The 18,566-nt window shown below is 48.6% G+C and overlaps 1 protein-coding gene across 1 annotated transcript in view; it reads left to right on the forward strand.

Annotated features, from left to right (window-relative positions):
• The window catches only part of WWP2 (WW domain containing E3 ubiquitin protein ligase 2), a 159,429-nt gene that overhangs the window by 14,763 nt on the left and 126,100 nt on the right, over positions 1 to 18,566 (forward strand). The window contains exons 2-4 of the mRNA XM_002711669.5: positions 7,697 to 7,781; positions 14,188 to 14,335; positions 14,665 to 14,786. Of these exons, the coding sequence (XP_002711715.3) occupies positions 7,712 to 7,781; positions 14,188 to 14,335; positions 14,665 to 14,786 (340 nt within the window). The 5' untranslated portion in view covers positions 7,697 to 7,711. The remainder of the gene's footprint in view (positions 1 to 7,696; positions 7,782 to 14,187; positions 14,336 to 14,664; positions 14,787 to 18,566) is intronic.

Below are 18,566 nucleotides of genomic sequence, written 5' to 3' on the forward strand. Positions count from 1 at the left end.
CGCTTCATAAATGGAGACTTAACGCGCTGTGCCACAGCACCGGCCCCCAAAGTTTTTAATTCTGATGAATTAAAAACAAATATATCTGGGTTTTTTATTGATCCATACCTTTGGAATCATATCTAAGGGACCCAATCTTAAGTGATGCATTTTTTTAAACCTCTTTTTTTTTTTTTTTTAGATTTATTTATTTGAAAGGCCGAATTACTGGGATAGGGGGTAGAGATTCAGAGAGAGAGGTCTTTCTTTCTTAAAGTGAAACTTTTTTAAATTAAGTTTTTTTTTTTTTTTTTTTTGACAGGCAGAGTGGACAGTGAGAGAGAGAGAGACAGAGAGAAAGGTCTTCCTTTGCCGTTGGTTCACCCTCCAATGGCCGCCGTGGTCGGCGCGCTGCGGCTGGCGCACCGCGCTGATACGATGGCAGGAGCCAGGAGCCAGGTGCTTTTCCTGGTCTCCCATGGGGTACAGGGCCCAAGCACTTGGGCCATCCTCCACTGCACTCCCTGGCCACAGCAGAGAGCTGGCCTGGAAGAGGGGCAACCGGGACAGAATCCGGCGCCCCAACCGGGACTAGAACCCGGTGTGCCGGCGCCGCTAGGCGGAGGATTAGCCTAGTGAGCCGCGGCGCCGGCCTTAAATTAAGTTTTAAAAGAGATTTTATTTATTTGAGAGAGTTAGAGAGAGAGAGAGAGAGAGATGGAGAGACAGGGAGAAAAGTCTTCTTTCTGCTGGTTCACTCCCCAAAGGGCTGCAGCGACTGGAGCTGGGATAATCCAAAGTCAGGAGCCAGGAGCTTCTTCTGGGTCTCTTTTGTGGGTGCAGGGGTCTAAGGACTTGGGTCATCTTCTGCTTTTCCAGGCCATAGAAGAGAGCTGGATCTGAAGAGGAGCAGCTGGGACTTGAACTGGCGCCCTTATTGGAGGCTGCTACCACAGGCGGAGGATTAACCTACTGTTAACTACAGCACTGGCCCTGAGAGAGGTCTTTTATCTACTGGTTCACTCCCCAAATGGCTGTAATGGCCAGAGCTGGGCTATCCAAAGCCAGGAGCTACATGCCTCCTTTGGGTCTCCCACACGAGTACAAGGCCCAAGCACTTGGGCCATCTTCCACTGCTTTCCCAGGCCATAGCAGGGAGCTGGATCAGAAGTAGAGCAACCAGAATCCGAACCAGCGCCCATATGGGATGCTGGCACTGCGGGCACTGGCTTTACCTGTCACACCACAGTTCCGGCCCCTGTTTTATACATTTTGAATTGGTTTTTGTATAAGGTTTGAGGTAGGGGTCCACCTTCATCCCTTTGCCTAATAAGTAAGTTGTTGCTGCATCATTTGTTGATGAGACTGATCTTTTCCCACTGAATTATCTTTGGCACCCTTGACTAAAATCTTTTGACTATAAATGTATGGGCTTGTTTCTGGACTGTAGGTTCTGGTCCATAGCTCTGTGTCTGCCTATATGCCAATGTCAGGCTGTTTTGATTACTGCAGCTTTGTAGTAACTTTTTTTTTGTAAAGATTTATGTATTTATTTGAAAGTCAGAGTTACACAGAGAGAGGAGAGACAGAGAGAGAGGTCTTCCATTTGACGGTTCACTCCTCAACTGGCCGCAACGGCCAGAGCTGTGCCAATCCAGAGCCAGGAGCCAGGAGCTTCTTCTGGGTCTCCCACGCGGGTGCAGGTGCCCAAGGACTTGGGCCATCCTCCGCTGCTTTCCCAGGCCATAGCAGAGAGCTGGATTGCAAGTGGAGCAGCCAGGTCTTGAACTGGCGCCCATATGGGATGCCAGCGCATCAAGCCAGGGTGTTAATCCACTGTACCACAGCGCTGGCCCCTGTAGTAACTTGAAATCAGAAAGTGGAGTCTTCCGATTTCATTCTTCTTCTTTAAGATTGTTTTGGATATTTTGCATCCCTTGTATTCCCTAATGAATTTTAGGATCCGCTGGTGAGTTGCTGGAAAAAAAGATTGTTTGTTTTCATTTCTGGATCTCCTTAAATGGTTGCATTTAAACGTGATTCACCATTAGGCTTATCTAGGAACCCAAGTCGGGGAGCCTAGGGGTGGGGGACAGTGACCTCTCAGATCTGAAGTCCACTTTGCCTTAACTCTCTGGATCTGTGTGGCACTGCTTCCCTTCCCTCAGCTGTGCCTTCTGGGAGACTGACAGTTCAGTCTCTTGCTCGCCCTTACAGAGAGCCAACTGCTTGGCTGAGCTGGGTGGAGAAGAGACCCCAATTGTTCCTCATAGAAGCTTTTATTTTAGAAGATGCATGCCAGTGTTTATGGAAGACAAGTTCAGAAGACAGTGTATTATTTTTCTGAGAGATCTGGGTACATCTAGCAGGCTTAGTGAAGGGAGAAATTTTGGCTTTCATTAAACCATTACTCCCTTCCGTTATGAGATCTGTGTATCTGTGACCTCTGGTTATATTTTAGACATCATTCTCCCTCCTTCCTCCCCCAGGCTGCATCAGACTTATGCTAACTCGGTTTTTTGTAGTCATTTGGATGCACATACTTTCCACTCCTGTTAGGGTAAGAGAACGTGTCCTGAGTACGTATCCAGCTTTCTCTGTCACTGAGACAGGTGTGGTGTCAACACTGACCTGAGGCTCTGTAAGCCTCCTCCAGTGTTTGGTGTGGATTTGGACTTGAGACTGCATATGTCAGGAACTGTGTCTAAGACGAGAGCCTGAGACAAAAGCTAACAGATTGGATGTTAGTGTTGGGATCTGTCTTCCCTTCCACGGTTATGGTTAGACGGGAAAGCCTTTACAATTCAAAATACCTCCCTTGTAATGTCAGGGTGCTGTCGGCTTATTGGCTCTGGGACTGAAGACCAAGCCCCGGGTATAACACGGATTACAGTTAACAAACGAGGGGCTGTCATTGCGAAGGACATGAGCAGGATGAAGCCGTGGCGGCCTTGTCTCTGTGTCTCCTGCTTCCCAGGTGCCTTTGCTCCTTCTGAGCCTCCTTTAGAGCTGATCCAGTTGATTTTGTTGTGGGGCCATGAAGTGTGGATCACAAGCTTTGGGCTTTTTCCAGTTTAACAGGCCATGTGGGGTTTTGAGTTGCATTTGCTGAGTGTTAGGAACAAAGGCTAACACCAGCTAACACCCAGGAGAACAAACTCATTTGAAAAGTACCATTTGTTGAGTTGCCTCAGGAAAGAAAGATCCCAATAGATGTAAAGATTTTTAAAATATTCCTTTATTTTTGAAGTCTATAGATAATGAATCTCCAGCTTTTAGTGCTTTAACCCCGGTTACTAAAAACCCCGAGGCTTAATTTATAATCATTAATCTTTCCTTCATTTCTCAAGATACGATCTTTTTTCCCTTTAAAATTGTTCAATTATGAAAAAGATCAAACATATAAAATGGTTCAGACACTAAGATAACAGTCATAAAAACCACCATCTGGACTTAATGAATTTGAACATTTTGCCATATTTGCTTCAGAATTTTCTTTTTAGAGATAAAATGTTGCTGAGATAAAGTTCCCTTGGTCTCCCTCCTTACTCCAGTTGTCCTGCCCTCTCCTTTGCTCCCCAGCACAAACTTCTGTTCCAACTCGGTGTGGCTGCTTCCCATCCATGCTTTTATACTTTGACTACACTTGTGTGTCCGCAGCAGCATATACAATAGTTTTGTGTAGGTTCAGGTGTATAACAGTGACATCAACGCTTGCTTTTTATTCTTCCTCTTAGTTATGTTGTGTGGGATTTGCACATGCAGATTGACTTCTCGTATTTCAAGTACTTTATGGCATTCCATTTTAGAAATATGCATACATCACCATTCTCCATTCGTGGGCAGACCTTTGCTGTTATAAGCATTACTGTGATGAACATTCCTTGAACTTGGCCCTTTCTGCATATGTTGGAGAATGTTTGCCCTGACAAATGCCTGAGAGTGGAATCCTGGGGGATACTCTTTCTGGGCCTTTCATTCTACTGGAACTGGTCAGGTGGCATCCAATTTGTGCTGCCTCCCGAAGTGGGTGAGACTTCTCATGCGTACATATCGTCAGACTCCTAATGTCTTTCTAATCTGATGGGTAGTGAGGAGAGTTGACCTTTTTACTGCTTTGCAACACAAATTTAGTCTAAGAGAATTAAAACATCTTTTTAAATTTCAGAAAATTGATACTCTAATGCATTCAGTAAACATTTTGGAGTTCCTACTGAGAGCCAGCTACCATTTAGCTGACACTAGGGCTACAGGGTAACTGATGAGACAAACATCTCAGCCTTCAAGGAGTATCCGTTCTAGGGCAGGGAGACAGACATAATACTATAAATACAATGAGTAGCATGCTGCTGCTAAGTGCTAAGGAGAAGTCAAACAGAGAAGGAAGGCTACTCATCAATGTGCAGAGGTAAAGTTGACATGGAGGTAGGGGAAAGAAGGCCCCTTAGGAAAGGGACCTCTGAGAAAATACCTGAAGGCAGAGAGAGAATCTCCCTGGGTGTGCACCACTGAGGCAGAACACTTTTGGACACAGGAAGTGGGAGTGCACAGAATTGAAGTGGGTGCAGGCCTGCACATTCCAGGAATGGCAAAGCACCCCATGTGGTAGCGGGGTGGAGGAGAGGAGTGGGCAAGGGGCTCAGAAAGGGGCTCGAGGGTCATTTTTGGGACTTGGAGCTTTTGCTCTGAATTAACCAGTGTCTGGCTGGTTTTGCACATCAGAGTGACATGCTGTCCCATGTGCACTGAAGAGACCACCTGCTGCATTTGGAGGTCAGGTCCAAGGGGGCCAAGCACAGAAGCAGGAGAAAGAGTCATTCGAGGAGAGATCCCAGCACTTTGGACCAGGCAGACAGAGCTGGGAAGACGTGGTGGGGCTTGGAAGGATTTAAAAGGTAGAACCAAGGTGATGTATGAACGGGTTGGAGAGGGTGTGAGAGGAAAGGGAGAAGAAGGAGCGAGCTCTGGGTTCTGGCCTGAGCCACTGAGATGGGGAGCAACGGGGAGCCGGTTGCGGGGGAATGTGAGTAGCTCAGTCTGGCCGGTGGATCTGAGGGTCTGAGGTCTAAGGTTGAGGACCTTACTGGGCATAGCAATTTGGGACTGTCAAGAAATAGATGCTGTTTTCAAACACGAAACAGGCAGAGATAACCAAGAGAAGAGGTGTAAGGGCTCATTTTGGGTCCCTGGGTCCGTGAGGGGGAGGAGCCAACATAGCAGCTGAGAGGTAGGGACAAGGGGTCCTGGACGCCAAAGGCTGAGGAGAGGTCCCCTGTGCTGGCCGCTGCCGGAGGCCGTGTGTGAGCAGAGGACAGAGGCTCGCCCCGGGCTGTGGCGATGCCTTCTCTCCAGCTCTGACGGGAGGGGCTCGGGGTTATATTCCTTTTGCTCTAAGGTACATTTCAGAGGTTTCCACTGGAAGTAAAATACTTTTCATGGACTAGTGCAGAGAAAACTTAGAATTCCCTTTAATCTTTTTGGAGGCTGCAGATAACTTACAAATAAGGCACACTGTTGGGTTAAAAATCTAAAGCCCGAAGTTGTTTGGCTTTAGGTGTGCGAAATGTCAAAGTCACTGCCATGTGACTGTAGCTGCATGCAGCCTTCACACAAAGGGCTTCCATCCCAGAGTCCCACGGGGAGAGAAGGGCTTCCATCCTTGGAGTAATATGGGGAGCTAAGAACCTTGTCTTATGGCCGAACAACTTTGGAAAACAGTCTGGAGGGGAGGTCACATACAGATGGAATGCAAGAAAGTATCGGTGCTGCAGAATCCGCGGGGATTTTCTAGTATTTTCTCCAGCAGTTGTTGAGTGTGGTTCTCAGACAGCCGGAGGCCCCTGAGACTCTCTGGGGTTTGCAGGGTCAGAACTTTTTCATAATAACAGTCCTTGTTGGCCTTTTCTCTGTGATCCCTTTTGTACTGATGCTGCAGAGGCAAAAGGCAGCAGAATTGTCAGTGCCCGGCAGGGATCCAACTCTGTTGCCTTCATCATGTCCTTGGCCACAGCAGGTCCTGAGTGACAACAGAGGAAAAAGCCAGTTTCACTGAAGAGCGGCCCGTCCAGGCCGGCGCTGGGGCACGGCCGGTGAGGCCTCCGCCTGCGATGCTGGCATCCCGTATGGGTGCCGGTTTGTGCCCGGCTGCTCCGCTTCCGGTCCAGCTCCTTGCTGATGTGCCCGGGAAAGCAGTGGCAGACGGCCCAAGTGTTTGGGCCCCCGCCAGCTACGTGGGAGACCCAGAAGAAGCTCTGGGCTCCTGGCCTCGGTCTCGCCCAGCACTGGCCATTGCAGCCATTTGGAGAGTGAACTAGTGGATGGAAGGTCTCTCTCTCTCCATCTGTCTGTTTCTCTCTCTCTCTTTCTCTAACTCTGCCTTTCAAAATAAATAAACTGATGAAGTAGTAAAATCTATCAGTTTTTATTGAGTTCTGACCCTTGAGCATATCTTTTCAATCTTCTGCATATTTTTTTAAACATTTATTTATTTATTTGAAAGAGTTACACAGAGAGAGAAGGAGAGGCAGAGAAAGAGAGGTTTTCCATCCACTGATTCACTCCTCAATTGGCCACAATGGCCAATCCAAAGCCAGTAGCTAGGAGCTTCTTCTCGGTCTCCACGCAGGTGCAGGGGCCCAAGCCCTTGGGCCATCTTCCACTGCTTTCCCAGGCCACAGCAGAGAGCTGGATTGAAGTGGAGCAGCCGGGACTCAAACCAGCTCCCATATGGGATGCCAGCACTGCAGGCGGCGGCTTTACCTGCTGCAGCACAGCGCTGACCCCTCAGTATTCTGCATATTAAAATGGGAACTGTGCCTAATGCACTTCTCTTGCATTTTGAAAAATAAAGGTTGTATTGAGAAAAGGCCTTTGTACAGTGTTTGAATTGAGAGCTGAGTTAGCTGCTTTTTTCGTGAAATATCATTTTTACTTAAAAAGCAACTAACAGACAAACTAAAGTTACCAGGTTTGGGTATTTGGCAGACATTTTCTTCAAAATGAATGAAACGAGCCTGACATTTCAAGGAAAGCAACTGACAGTGTTTGTTGCCAATGACAAACCATGATTTCTTAAGTGAAAATTAAAATTTTGGAACACTCATGCCTACCACCAAGAGCTCGACAGCTTCCCGGGGCTGACTTGTCTGATGAGAACAGTAGTGACATTCACAAATGTGCTTTTTTGATATTGTACAATGAAATATGTCAACATTTGGAATATCCACATCACTCAGCGAACCAATGTTTTCCAAATGACAAATGACGGTGTTCCGAGCTTCCATAGGAGTGAAAGATCCATTCAGAGCGCAAGGTAGACTTCTGTGTGTAGCCAGAGCAGGGGGGCGGGGACTCCTGGGGCCTGGTGAGGTGAAGCCTCTTCCCCTGCCTCGCGGTGTCCGTGGAGAAGGGTAGTCAGCTCTTTTCCCCGGGAACAAAGCCGGCTTCGTTGTCACTTTGTTGTTGAGCTGTGACTTCCTCTTTGTGGATGTTGTTTTAGGCTCCTTCCTCTGGACTTGGTTACAACGTCCCTCTCTCCTTCCTAGACTCTCCGAGACCTGCCCAGATCCAGCAGTCGTTGCCAGACAGACAGTGCCGTGTTGCAAGTGGCATGGCCGCAGTTGGGCGGACGTCCGTCCCTTTAACTATTCAAACTCAGTTCTTGGGTTCTTGGACCTTCTTGTCAGATACTCTCTAATCGCGCAGCTCTGTCTTGCAGCTCCGTGGTGATGACATGGCATCCGCCAGCGCCAGCCGGGCAGCAGCGGCCCCGCCTTTTGAGAAGTCTCAGCTCACTCTGAAAGGTGAGTGCCCTGTGCGGGGGTTTATCTTTTCACGTCCAGCCCGGTCTCTGGGGAAGAGGTGGGACTGCCCTGCCCCTTGGCCTGGAGAGCCAAATTTTGTGAAATGGTTTGAGTATAGCTGTTCATTCTTGGAGGATTGTCTAACTGTAGCCGGGATTCTTGGAACAAAAGGGCAGTAACTTGGAAAAGGGAAAAATTAAGAGGTTTTGGCTAAAATTCTGTAACCTGGTGATTCCTTCCTGCTCCAGGGATCTTTTCTGTCCGTGCTCATCCCCCAGGTGGTCTCATCCAGCCTCATGGCTTTTAATGCCCCCAACAGGAAGTCACTCCCAGATTTGTGCCTTTAGTTTGGGCCTTTCCTCTGAACCCCAGGTTGTATATACCCATAGCCAGTTTATCCTCTCCACTGGAATGTTGAATAAACATCTGGAAATTCACCGTGTCCAGCGTTGGCCTTCCCACATCTTGAGTCTGGCTGGTGAGCATGTCTGGTTGGCTCGTTCTTCAAGATGCACCTAACACCCAGCCACCACTCACCGCCCTTCCCATCCCAGCTTCTTCCAGATGGCCCTAGTCCCCACCCTGGACTGAGGCAGCGGTCTCCTGACCTGTGTCCCTGCTTCTGCCCTCTGCCTGCCCTCAGTGATCTTGTTAAAAAGTAAGCTGGATCTGGTCGCTTTTCTGCTCGTACCCAGCAGAGCTCTCCATTTCTCCCCTAGTAAATCCATGATCCCTTACGCCATGACTCCCATTTCTCTTCTGTTAACTTTCCACATTGCTTCTGTTCAGACCACACAGACTTCCTCACTCTTCATGGCGAAACACTGGGTGGGCAGGCTTGTATCTCTGGGCCTTTGCACATGCTGTACCCCCCGAGTCAGATGCTTTTTATTTTGCTTCTTTGCTTTCTTGGGTCTTTTTCAAAAGTCACCCTCTTCAAAGTGGACTTACTCACCCCTGATGAAAGCCACCCTCTGCCTTGCGTTCCTCAGACCTGTCTGCCTTCCTACTTTATATATACATATATATGCATATTTTAAGAGATTTATTTATTTGAGAAGCAGAGTTATAGACAGAGAGGGAGAGATAGAGAGAGTTCTTCCATCCACTGGTTCACTCTCCAAATGGCTGCAGCAGCTGGAGCTGGGCCAGTCTGAAGCCAGGAGCCAGGAGCCAGGAGCCAGGAGCCAGGAGCCAGGAGCCAGGAGCTTCTTCGGGTCTCCTGTGTGGGTTCAGGAGCCCAGCTACTTGGGCCATCCTCCACTGCTTTCCCAAGTGCATTAGCAGAGAGCTGGATCGGAAGTGGAGCAGCCAGGACTTGAACTGGCACTCATAAGGGATGCCTGAGCCACAGGCAGAGGCTTAACGTACTATACCACAGCGCTGGCCCTCCCTGCTTTAGATTTTTCTTCTTGGCTTCTGTTGCTGCACAACATATGATGTATTTTTATTTATTTTCTTTAATTTGTCAATAGACTGCGAGCTCCATGAGAGCGTGCATTTTCGACTGTTTTGGTCACTGTTGATAGCTTAGCTGTTAGAACCGTACCTGACACCCGGAGGGCCCTCAGTCAGTGTTGACTGCATGACAGATGTTGCTCTGGGAGGCAGCACAGGACGGAGCACTGCTGTGTGGAGAGCAGCGCTCCGTGTCACAGCTCAGTCTCCACCACTGGGTGTCTGGGGGCAGCGGTTGTCTCTCAGGCATAGTATTGAAATGTCAGTGTTACCCACGGATTGAATCCATTTGTGTGGCTCCCAGTTCTTTCCTCCCCTTCAGTCCTTCAGTGCCCTGCTTGGAGACCAGTAGCAGCAGTTTCTCGGGCCCTGTTCCAGGGCACATCCAGGGGATGCGTCCTTGTGACTCTGAGAGCCAGCTGGCCTTCTTTACGTCTGAGATGCGTCTACCAATGCAAGGGGTCATCAGACTTGAGTTTTTGTCACTTTTTTTTTTTTTTCAATAAAATGTATCTACTTATTTGAAAAGGCAGAGTTACAAAGAGAGAGACACAGAGGGAGATCCTCCATCCACTGATTCACTCCCCAAATGGCCACAATGGCCGGAGCTTGGCCAATACGAAGCCAGGAGCCAGGAGCCAGGAGCAAGGAGCCTCCTCTGGGTCTCCCATGCTGGTACAAGGACCCAAGGACTTGGGCCATTTTCTACTCTCCCAGGCCATAGCAGAGAGCTGGATTGGAAGTAGAACAACCAGGACTTGAACTGGTGCTCACATGGAGTGCTGGCACTGCAGGTGGTGGCTTTACCCGCCATGCCACAGCCCTGGCCCCCTCATTCTGTGAAAATCCCGTTTTCTTGGTACACTTGTATTTCCTACTTCTTTAACTATAAATGTTGTTTAGCATCTTATATATTTAAGGGCAATTTGTGTTTCTTTTTCTGAGGATTGCCTGTTCATATTCATTGTTTCTTATTAAGGTAATGATTTTGGGGGGGATATTCTTGAAACATCTTAATTGTTTTTCCTGGAATCTCTGGCTGCTGTAGCCCTTTTGAGTTGAGAGATGGGTTAGAGTGAATCAACAGGGATTTGAACTTGAGACTGCAGCTTTTATTGCCTTACCTGATAATTAGCAAGCCGGGGTCGAAGCACAAGCTTTCCCATAGCACCTGGGAACATCTTGTGGTCCCTGATTTGGGGCTGTATTCTTCAGGGACACACACCAATTTCTACAGATTTCTCTGCTGCCTTTCCTCAAGGTAGATTTTCTTACTGATGTGGAAAGAACTAACTTGGTAACCTAGGAGCATCTCATTAGATGTGCAGTAACTTCCAGGGATTTGCTAATACTGTCGAGGAAATCAGTAGGGGAGAAGCAGAAAGAACAATCTGAACACCGTGGGTGGTTTTTCCTTCCATGTGTTCGATGACAGAACCCGTAGTGTAATTTGGGGGGTGTGACCATATGGTTCCTTCCATTTGCCTCCGTTCCCTTGGGCCTCTCCACAGTGTTCTCCAAGGGTTCCCAGGTACGCTTTTAGGTGCATCAGGGCCCTTAGACGTCAGCCATCTCTTTCACCTGATATGGAACGTGAGACTCAGAAATCCAACACTGGAGAACATAGCGTAGCAACTGACAGACAGGCAGCCCGGCTTTGTGTGGTGCCTCCTAAGAGCTTTTTAAGGGTACGATTTTGGCAGATGGAATTTTTACTTTATTTGTTGACCTTAAAAACCAACTCATGAAGTGAGCATTTGGTGAAGAGTACCTAATTATGTATTTTTGGTTTGTTGTATTCTGTCAGCTTCTCTTATGGGATCTTTAATTGAGCCCTGGACCTGAAAAGCATTTGTTTCCTATTCTGCTATGGCGGATATGGATGGGACAGTTGGCAAAGTTCAAGTAAGGTCTGTAGAGTAAGCTATACTGTAAGGATAGTGAAGCTCTTGCTTTTCATGGTTTTGTTAGAAAATGCCTTTGCTAGGGCCAGCATTGAAGTGCAGCAGGTTTAACTGTTACCTGCAATGTCAACATCCCCTATGGGTGCTTGTTCGAGCCCTGGCTGCTCCACTTCTGATCCAGCTCCCTGCTAATGTGCTTTGGGCCCCTGCAACCCGTGAGGGAGTCCAGGATGGAGTTCCAGGCTTCTGGCTTTGTTCTGGTCCAGCCCCAGCCATTGTGGCCATTTGTGGCGTGAACTAGAAAATGGAATTTCTCGTTCTCTCTTTCTGGTTCTCCTTCTCTCTTTGTAACTCTGCCTTTCAAATGAATAATTACATTTTAAAAAAAGATTTATTTATTTATTTGAAAGGCAGAGTTACACAGAGAGAGAAGGAGAGGCAGAGAGAGAGAGAGAGATGTCTTCCATCCACTTGTTCACTCCCCAAATGGCTGCAGTGGCCGAAGCTGCGCCAATCCAAAGCCAGGAGCCAGGAGCTTCTTCCAGGTCTCCGACATGGGCACAGGGGCCAAAGGACCTGGGCCATCCTCTACAGCTTTCCCAGGCCATAGCAGAGAGTTGGATTGGAAGTGGAGCTGCCAGGTCGTGAACTGGCACCCATATGGGATGCTGGCACTGCAGTCAACGGCTTTACCTGCTACGCCACAGCACTGGCCCCAGTAATTACACATTAAAAAAAAATGTTTGTTACTTTAAGTCTGAGTGAAGCTCAGTATTCATGAGAAGAGGGGTACAATTTCTACAGCTGACTCAGCATTTTAGGAAGAACTGTGTTTGTGTATGAGAGAGAAGGCCAGAGAGAGAATGCAGTAGTAAAGCAAATAAGTAGAGTTAATCCTGGTGACTCTGAGTGAGGATATATAAGAATTATTTGTATTATTCTTAAAATTTCTGTAGGTCTGAAATAATGTCAACAATTTTAAGAAATGGAAAGAAAAGCCTAGGGAAAGAAGCCAGAGGACGAAAAGGGAGAGCGCTGTGGCAGAGGTCAAAGAACTGCCTTGCTTCTAGCCTTAGCTCTGCTTCTGACCAGCTCTGTGAATTTTTTAAAGATAGATTTAAAAGTCTATTTATTTACTTATCTATTTTCATTTCATTTGAAAGGCAGAGGAGCAGAGCAACAGAGAAATCGTCCATGTGCTGGTTCATTCTCCAAAGTGCCTGCAGCAGTCAGGGCTGTGTCAGGCCGAAGCCTCAGGAGCCCAGAACTTAGTCCGGGTGGCAGGGACCTGTGGATTTGAGCCCCCACCTGGGCCTCCCGTGGTACCACTAGCTGGGGGCTGGATTGAAAGCCCAGGAGCTGGGGCTTGGACCGGGCACTCTAATGGGGGATGTGGGCATCCCCTGCTTCAAAGACTGATTTTTGGATAAGTTATTTCACCTCCCTGAATCTTAGTTGGTTCAGTTCTGAAACAAAGACTTTGAATTTGTTGATTTTAGAGAGATTTTCTAGCACAAGCATTAGAGGACTCTTAACTACTGGTCCCTGTTTTTCAAGTTAAAGGCATGCAGAGCTGCTCATCACCACTAGAGGTCCTCAGGTAACCTTGGTCTGTGGGCAGAGAACTTGATTTTTATGCTCTGGGCCCTATCTCAGCCCCACAAGGCTTTATTCTTATTGTCACATTTTGCTGCTTCTGAATCCTAGCCACAGGTTGTTGTTATTATTATTATTATTATTATTATTATTATTATTATTATTATTATTTTTGTTTCTTGACTTCCTCCCTGTTGTTCCTTTGGGGTTGGGGGGATGGTTTGGCAGAGAATATCCTGGAGTTGGCATTGACATTTGCCAAGTCGTGGACTCCTACAGAACTGTCACTGTTCCACAGGCTGTGGGAGGGAGAGGTCTGCTTGCTGCTTCACGGAGAGGAGCTCAGGCTGGGCTACTCTGTTGCCGCCTGCTTTGGGGCACAGGATGCAGGCTGTGAAGGTGTGTGTCACCATAGTGACCCGGGCCTCCCCCATGCACGAGGGTGTCTGTCCCTCCCCAGTGTAACACTGGCTTAGCTCAGTGCGCTGCGAGAGTGGCTTGCTGGTGCCAGGTGAGCATCAGAAGTGCTGCCCCACGAGGGCTGTGAGCAGAAGAGGAAATGCAGCTGGCTGGCGCCGACGTGGGAGGAACAGTGAGCTGCACCAGGCATTGAAGAGAGCACTGGAACAGGGAAGCCAAGCTCTGCGTCACGCAGCCTGCTGGGGAGTCCTGTGCTGTGTGGCTCCCTGGCTGTGTAGCCTGGGGCAGTGGCCTTGCTTCTCAAGCCCGTGTCCTCCTGGCCAATGGATGTGTTCCTTGTTTTGCGGATTTATTTGAGGCTCCAGTTGGATAATGTGTGCAGAGTGGTAAAAGGCGCTCATTCCATCGGCAGTATGCTCTTCATACTTTTCTTTTTACCTTGTGTGGTTTGCAAAGGGAGAAAACAGAGCCTAGCCCCAGGGGATGTTTGGTGTGACGAATGTCCTGTGGACTTGATGGAGTCTACGTGGACTTTCCCCTTCTGGAAGAGAACGGAGCAGTTTTAGGGACTTTAAACCATTTGTGTCCTTGGGAGGAGTGTTCAGAAGTGCATGCGAATGTGTACTTTTGTCATTTTCCCAGAGCAAAACACTGCAAGCCATCTTTCAACAGTGAAGGAACAGCTAAGATATCTACATGATGGGCTTATTTTGCAGCCATTTAAAAGCTGATTTTAGGGGAAATGAACTTTTAGAGAATTGGGGAGATGAGAGGTGAAAGTCTGGAGGGCAATTTACCAGTCCTAAGTTCATAATGCTAGTTATCCTGGTAGTTTCAGATTAGGGTTCTTTCATTACACCTCATACACACACACACACACACACACACATTTATTGGTGTGTAAGAAGCAGGACAAAACAAAATTGATTTGTTAAAAGAAGCAACTTAAGAAAGCCCAAGTGTCCACCACAAGGGGGCATCGGAAGCCCTGCTACTCACCTGTGACTTTTCCTGTCTTTGCGGGGCAGTGGTGTCAGCAAAGCCCAAGGTGCATCATCGGCAGCCCCGGATTAACTCATATGTGGAAGTGGCTGTGGACGGACTCCCTGGTGAGACCAAGAAGACCGGGAAGCGCATTGGGAGCTCTGAGCTGCTCTGGAATGAGATCATCATTTTGTAAGAGAACATCCCTTCCTTTTGCTCACAGTCGGAGGGGACAGAGGGAGAAGGCTCTGGGAGGGGCTGATGGGAGACCCAGTTTCTGGTAGTCTCAGGCTCTGCTGCCTTTGGTACCCAAGGTGCCTCTCTTGAGGGGTTTCCACCTCATTAGCTCATAGAGTGTTCATTGTTAGCTAGAGGGTGGCAGGGTCAGTTGGGGGGGGACAGAGTGTATACTTCCTCCTGTTCGGTCCCCTGGCCCCCAAGATGCCAGCAGCATAGTCTGAGTGTTGTCTTCCAAGTGCCCGATTTGCTTGGATGTGATGAACCAAGTCTTTGTTTTCCAGGAATGTCACGGCTCAGAGCCATTTAGACTTGAAGGTCTGGAGCTGCCATACCTTGAGAAATGAACTGCTGGGCACTGCCTCTGTCAACCTCTCCAGTGTCCTGAAGAACAATGGGGGCAAAAGTATGTATGATGGGGATGACCACGTGACCCATCTGTGGCGTGGGGGGCTTGGCAGAGGGACCCGGGATGAGATTTCCTCCAGGTCAAGGGGCTGCATGGCCGTGCACTGGGCTGCTGTCCCTGGAGTTTCAGGAAGGCCAAGAGCCTCTCTGCCTCCACACCGAGTCCAGCACCTACAGGAGTGGGTGCAGTGCTCTGTCTGCTGGGTCCTTCCCTGGGGGTAGAAATGTCCCCTCTGCCTCTGCTCTTCCTGACCTGTAACATGTGTGATACGTTGCATTCAGCTGTCAAATGCCTCCAGCCTAAATCATTGCTTCTCTAGTGTGAGCTTTGGAGTGGAACAAAGGAGCTGTGTGTATGGGCGCACGTGTGCATGTGTGTGTGTGTGTGTGTGTGTGTGTCTAGGTGGGAGGATGGCATTACAAATAGTGCCCTGTGCTTAGGAGGTGCTCAGTAAACATTTGTGGGGTGTTGGAATGTTCTGGAAGCTCTGTCTTAATTGTCTGGGGGCCCCTCTGTGCATGGACATACCAGTCTTCACATCTGTTTGTTGCTGCCTGTGGTCCGCAGTGTGGCCAGGCTGGGGTTTGGACTCTCCCCATAAAGCCTCTATTCAGAGCAGCACCATATGTGACGAGCGGAGGCCACAGAAAGAAAGGCCCCTTCTTCTCCTGATGTCTGCTGTCGAGAAAATATTTTCTGAAGCGGGATTTAGTTAAGGAGACATGTGGGGGCTGGGGTGTTGAGTTCTGGGACAGCGTCGCATTGATTCGTGATTCTTTCTGAGGGGCCGCTGGAAAGTGTGTGCGCCCCTCTGGGCCTGTGCTTTCTGTCGGGCATGCCGCGGTGGGGGCCTTCGCCAGCCATAGGGGATGTGTACAGCCAGGGACACGCACGCCTCTGTTTTCATTTTGTGGGGAGCTCCCTGATGCTTTGTCCTCTGAGTGGGTCTTTATTTTCCCAAGCCCTACCCTGCCTGTGTAAGTTGATTGTCAGAGACATTTCTGCTCATTTTTATTATGTTATTTGGAAATAGACCCGTGGACATTGTCCCATTTGGATGCAGTGGCCACCACGAGCAGCTTGCCTTTCTTCGTTTGTCCAGTCAGCATACAATTACAAGTGATTGTAGAACAATTGGGAATTACAGAAAAGCACACAAACACACTAAGAAAATAAAAATTGCTGGTCGGCACAGCTAATTATTGTTAACAGTTTGAGCTGAATCTCCTTGTGAGCTTTATACAGATGTATATTACTATTTAAGAAGCTAGTGAAACAAAATTGAGATCATATGTGAATTTATTATTTTGCAACATGCATTTTCCTCTGTAAAATACATCAGTAGGGGAGGGTGTTTGGCCTGGTGGCTAAGACGCTGGTTAGGATGCCTGTGTCCCACACTGAGAGTGTTGGAGTTTGATGCCTTTCCGTGACTCCTGACTTCAGCTTCCTGCTAACGCAGACCCTGGGAAAAAGCGGTGATGGCTCATGTAATTGGGTTCCTGCGATGCATGTTGGAGACCTGGACTGAGTTCCTGGCTCTCAGCTTCTGCCTTGGGCCAGCCCTGGCTGTGGTGGGCATTTGGTGAGTGAACCAGCAGTTGGGAGCTTGCTCTCACTCTCTGTTTCTCTGCCTCTCAGCTTTATGTATTTGCTTTAGTTGTGAAGAAATACATACACGGTGAAGTTTCCTTCCCATCCTGTTTTTAAAGTGTACGGGTAGCTCAGTGGTATTAAGCACATTCACGACGTTGGACAGCCATTTCCACCTCTGTTCTTCAGAACTCTTCTCATCTTGCAAAGTGGAAACTCTGTACCCCATTAAACAACAACTCCTCTTTCTCCCTCCCTCCCAGCCAGCAGTACCACCATTCACCTTCCTGAGTCTGATTAAGGGCCTCATGGAAATGGGAATCATACAGTATCTGTACTTTCTTTTTTTTTTTTTTTAAGATTTATTTATTTATTTATTTGAAAGTCAGGGTTACACAGAGAGAAGAGAGGCTGAGAGAGAGAGAGAGAGAGAGAGGTCTTCTGCTGGTTCATTCCCCAAATGGCTGTAATGGCTGGAGCTGCGCTGATCTGAAGCCAGGAGCCAGGAGCTTTCTCCGGGTCTCCCACGTGGGTGCAGGGGCCCAAGGACTTGGGCCATCTTCTACTGCTTTTCCAGGCTATAGCAGAGAGCTGGATTGGAAGTGGAGCAGCCGGGACTTGAACCAGCGCCCATATGAGATGCTGGCACTGTAGGCAGCGGCTTCACCCACTACACCACAGTGCCGGCTAATATCTGTACTTTTTTTTTTGCCAGGCAGAGTTAGACTGTGAGAGAGAGACAGAGTTATAGACAGTGAAAGACAGAGAGAAAGGTCTTCCTTCCGTTGGTTCACTCCCCTAATAGCCACTACGGCTGGCACTGCGCCGATCTGAAGCCAGGAGCCGGGTACTTCCTCCTGGTGTCCCATGTGGGTGCAGGGACCCGAGCACTTGGGCCATCCTCCGCTGCCCTCCTGGGCCACAGCAGAGAGCTGGACTGGAAGAGGAGCAACCGTGACTAGAACCCGGCGCCCCTACTGGGACTAGAACCTGGGGTGCCGGCGCTGCAGGCGGAGGATTAGCCAAGTGAGCCGTGGCGCCAGCCCCGTTATCTGTACTTTCATTACTGACTCATTTCACTTAGCTTAAGGTCCTCAGGTTCATCAGTGTCAGACAGAGCTTGTGTCAGAATTTCCTTCTTTTTTGCAGAACTGAATAATATTTTGTGATATGGATGTTTCACGTTTTGTTTATCATCTATGTGTCAATGGACACTTGTGTTGCTTCTTTCTTTTGAAAATATTTGAGGCAAAGAGAGAGAGACAGACAGACACAGAGAGAGCTCCCATCTGCTATTTCAATCCCCAGATGCCCTTGGTGGCTGGAGCTGGTCCATGCTCCTACTGGGAGCTGGAAAGTACTTGGGCATCCTCTGCTGCTTTTCTCAGGCTCATTAGCAGGGAGGTGGATCTGAAATGGAGCAGCCGGGACTTAGTGTGGGGCCCAGATAGTGTGCCGGCACTGCAGACGCGGGTTAATGCGCTGCACCACAGCAGCAGCCCCTCAGCCTTTTGTGCTTTGAAACGTGTTCCCATCCTGAGATCAGGTAGTCATCTCAGTTGTTTGCCTAGTTCTTTGTGATTTTATCTTTTGTCTTTTTTTTTTTTAAAGATTATATTTATTTGAGAGGTAGAGTTACAGACAGTGAGAGGGAGAGATAGAAAAGAAAGATCCTCCATCTGTTGGTTCACTCCCCAAATGGCTGCAATGGCTGGAGCTGCGCCTCCTCACAGTCTCCCACGTGGGTGCAGGGGCCCAAGGACTTGGGCCATCTGCCACTGCTTTCCCAGGCCACAGCAGAGAGCTGGATTGGAAGAGGAGCAATCAAGACTCGAACCGGTGCCCATATGGGATGCTGGCGCCGCAGGCGGGGGATTAACTTATTGCACCACGTTGCCGACCCCGATCTTTGGCTTTTAATTCTTCGTCCACATAAGTTAGTTTTGTGGCTGGCATGTGTAGGGATCTAATTCCTTTCTCCCTCCCTCCCTCCCTCCCTCCCTTTCTCCCTCCCTTCCTTTCTCCCTCCCTCCCTCCCTCTCTCCCTCTTTCAATTTATTTATTTATTTGAAAGTTGGGTTACACACTGAGAGAAGGAAAGGCAGAGAGAGAGAGAGAGAGAGAGAGGTCTTCCATCCGCTGGTTCCCTCCCCAAGTGGCCGCAACAGCCAGAGCTGTGCCTAT

The sequence above is a fragment of the Oryctolagus cuniculus genome, chromosome 18, assembly GCF_051225735.1.
Source record: "Oryctolagus cuniculus isolate XC-2025 breed Fujian yellow rabbit chromosome 18, ASM5122573v1, whole genome shotgun sequence".
Lineage (NCBI taxonomy): Eukaryota > Metazoa > Chordata > Mammalia > Lagomorpha > Leporidae > Oryctolagus > Oryctolagus cuniculus.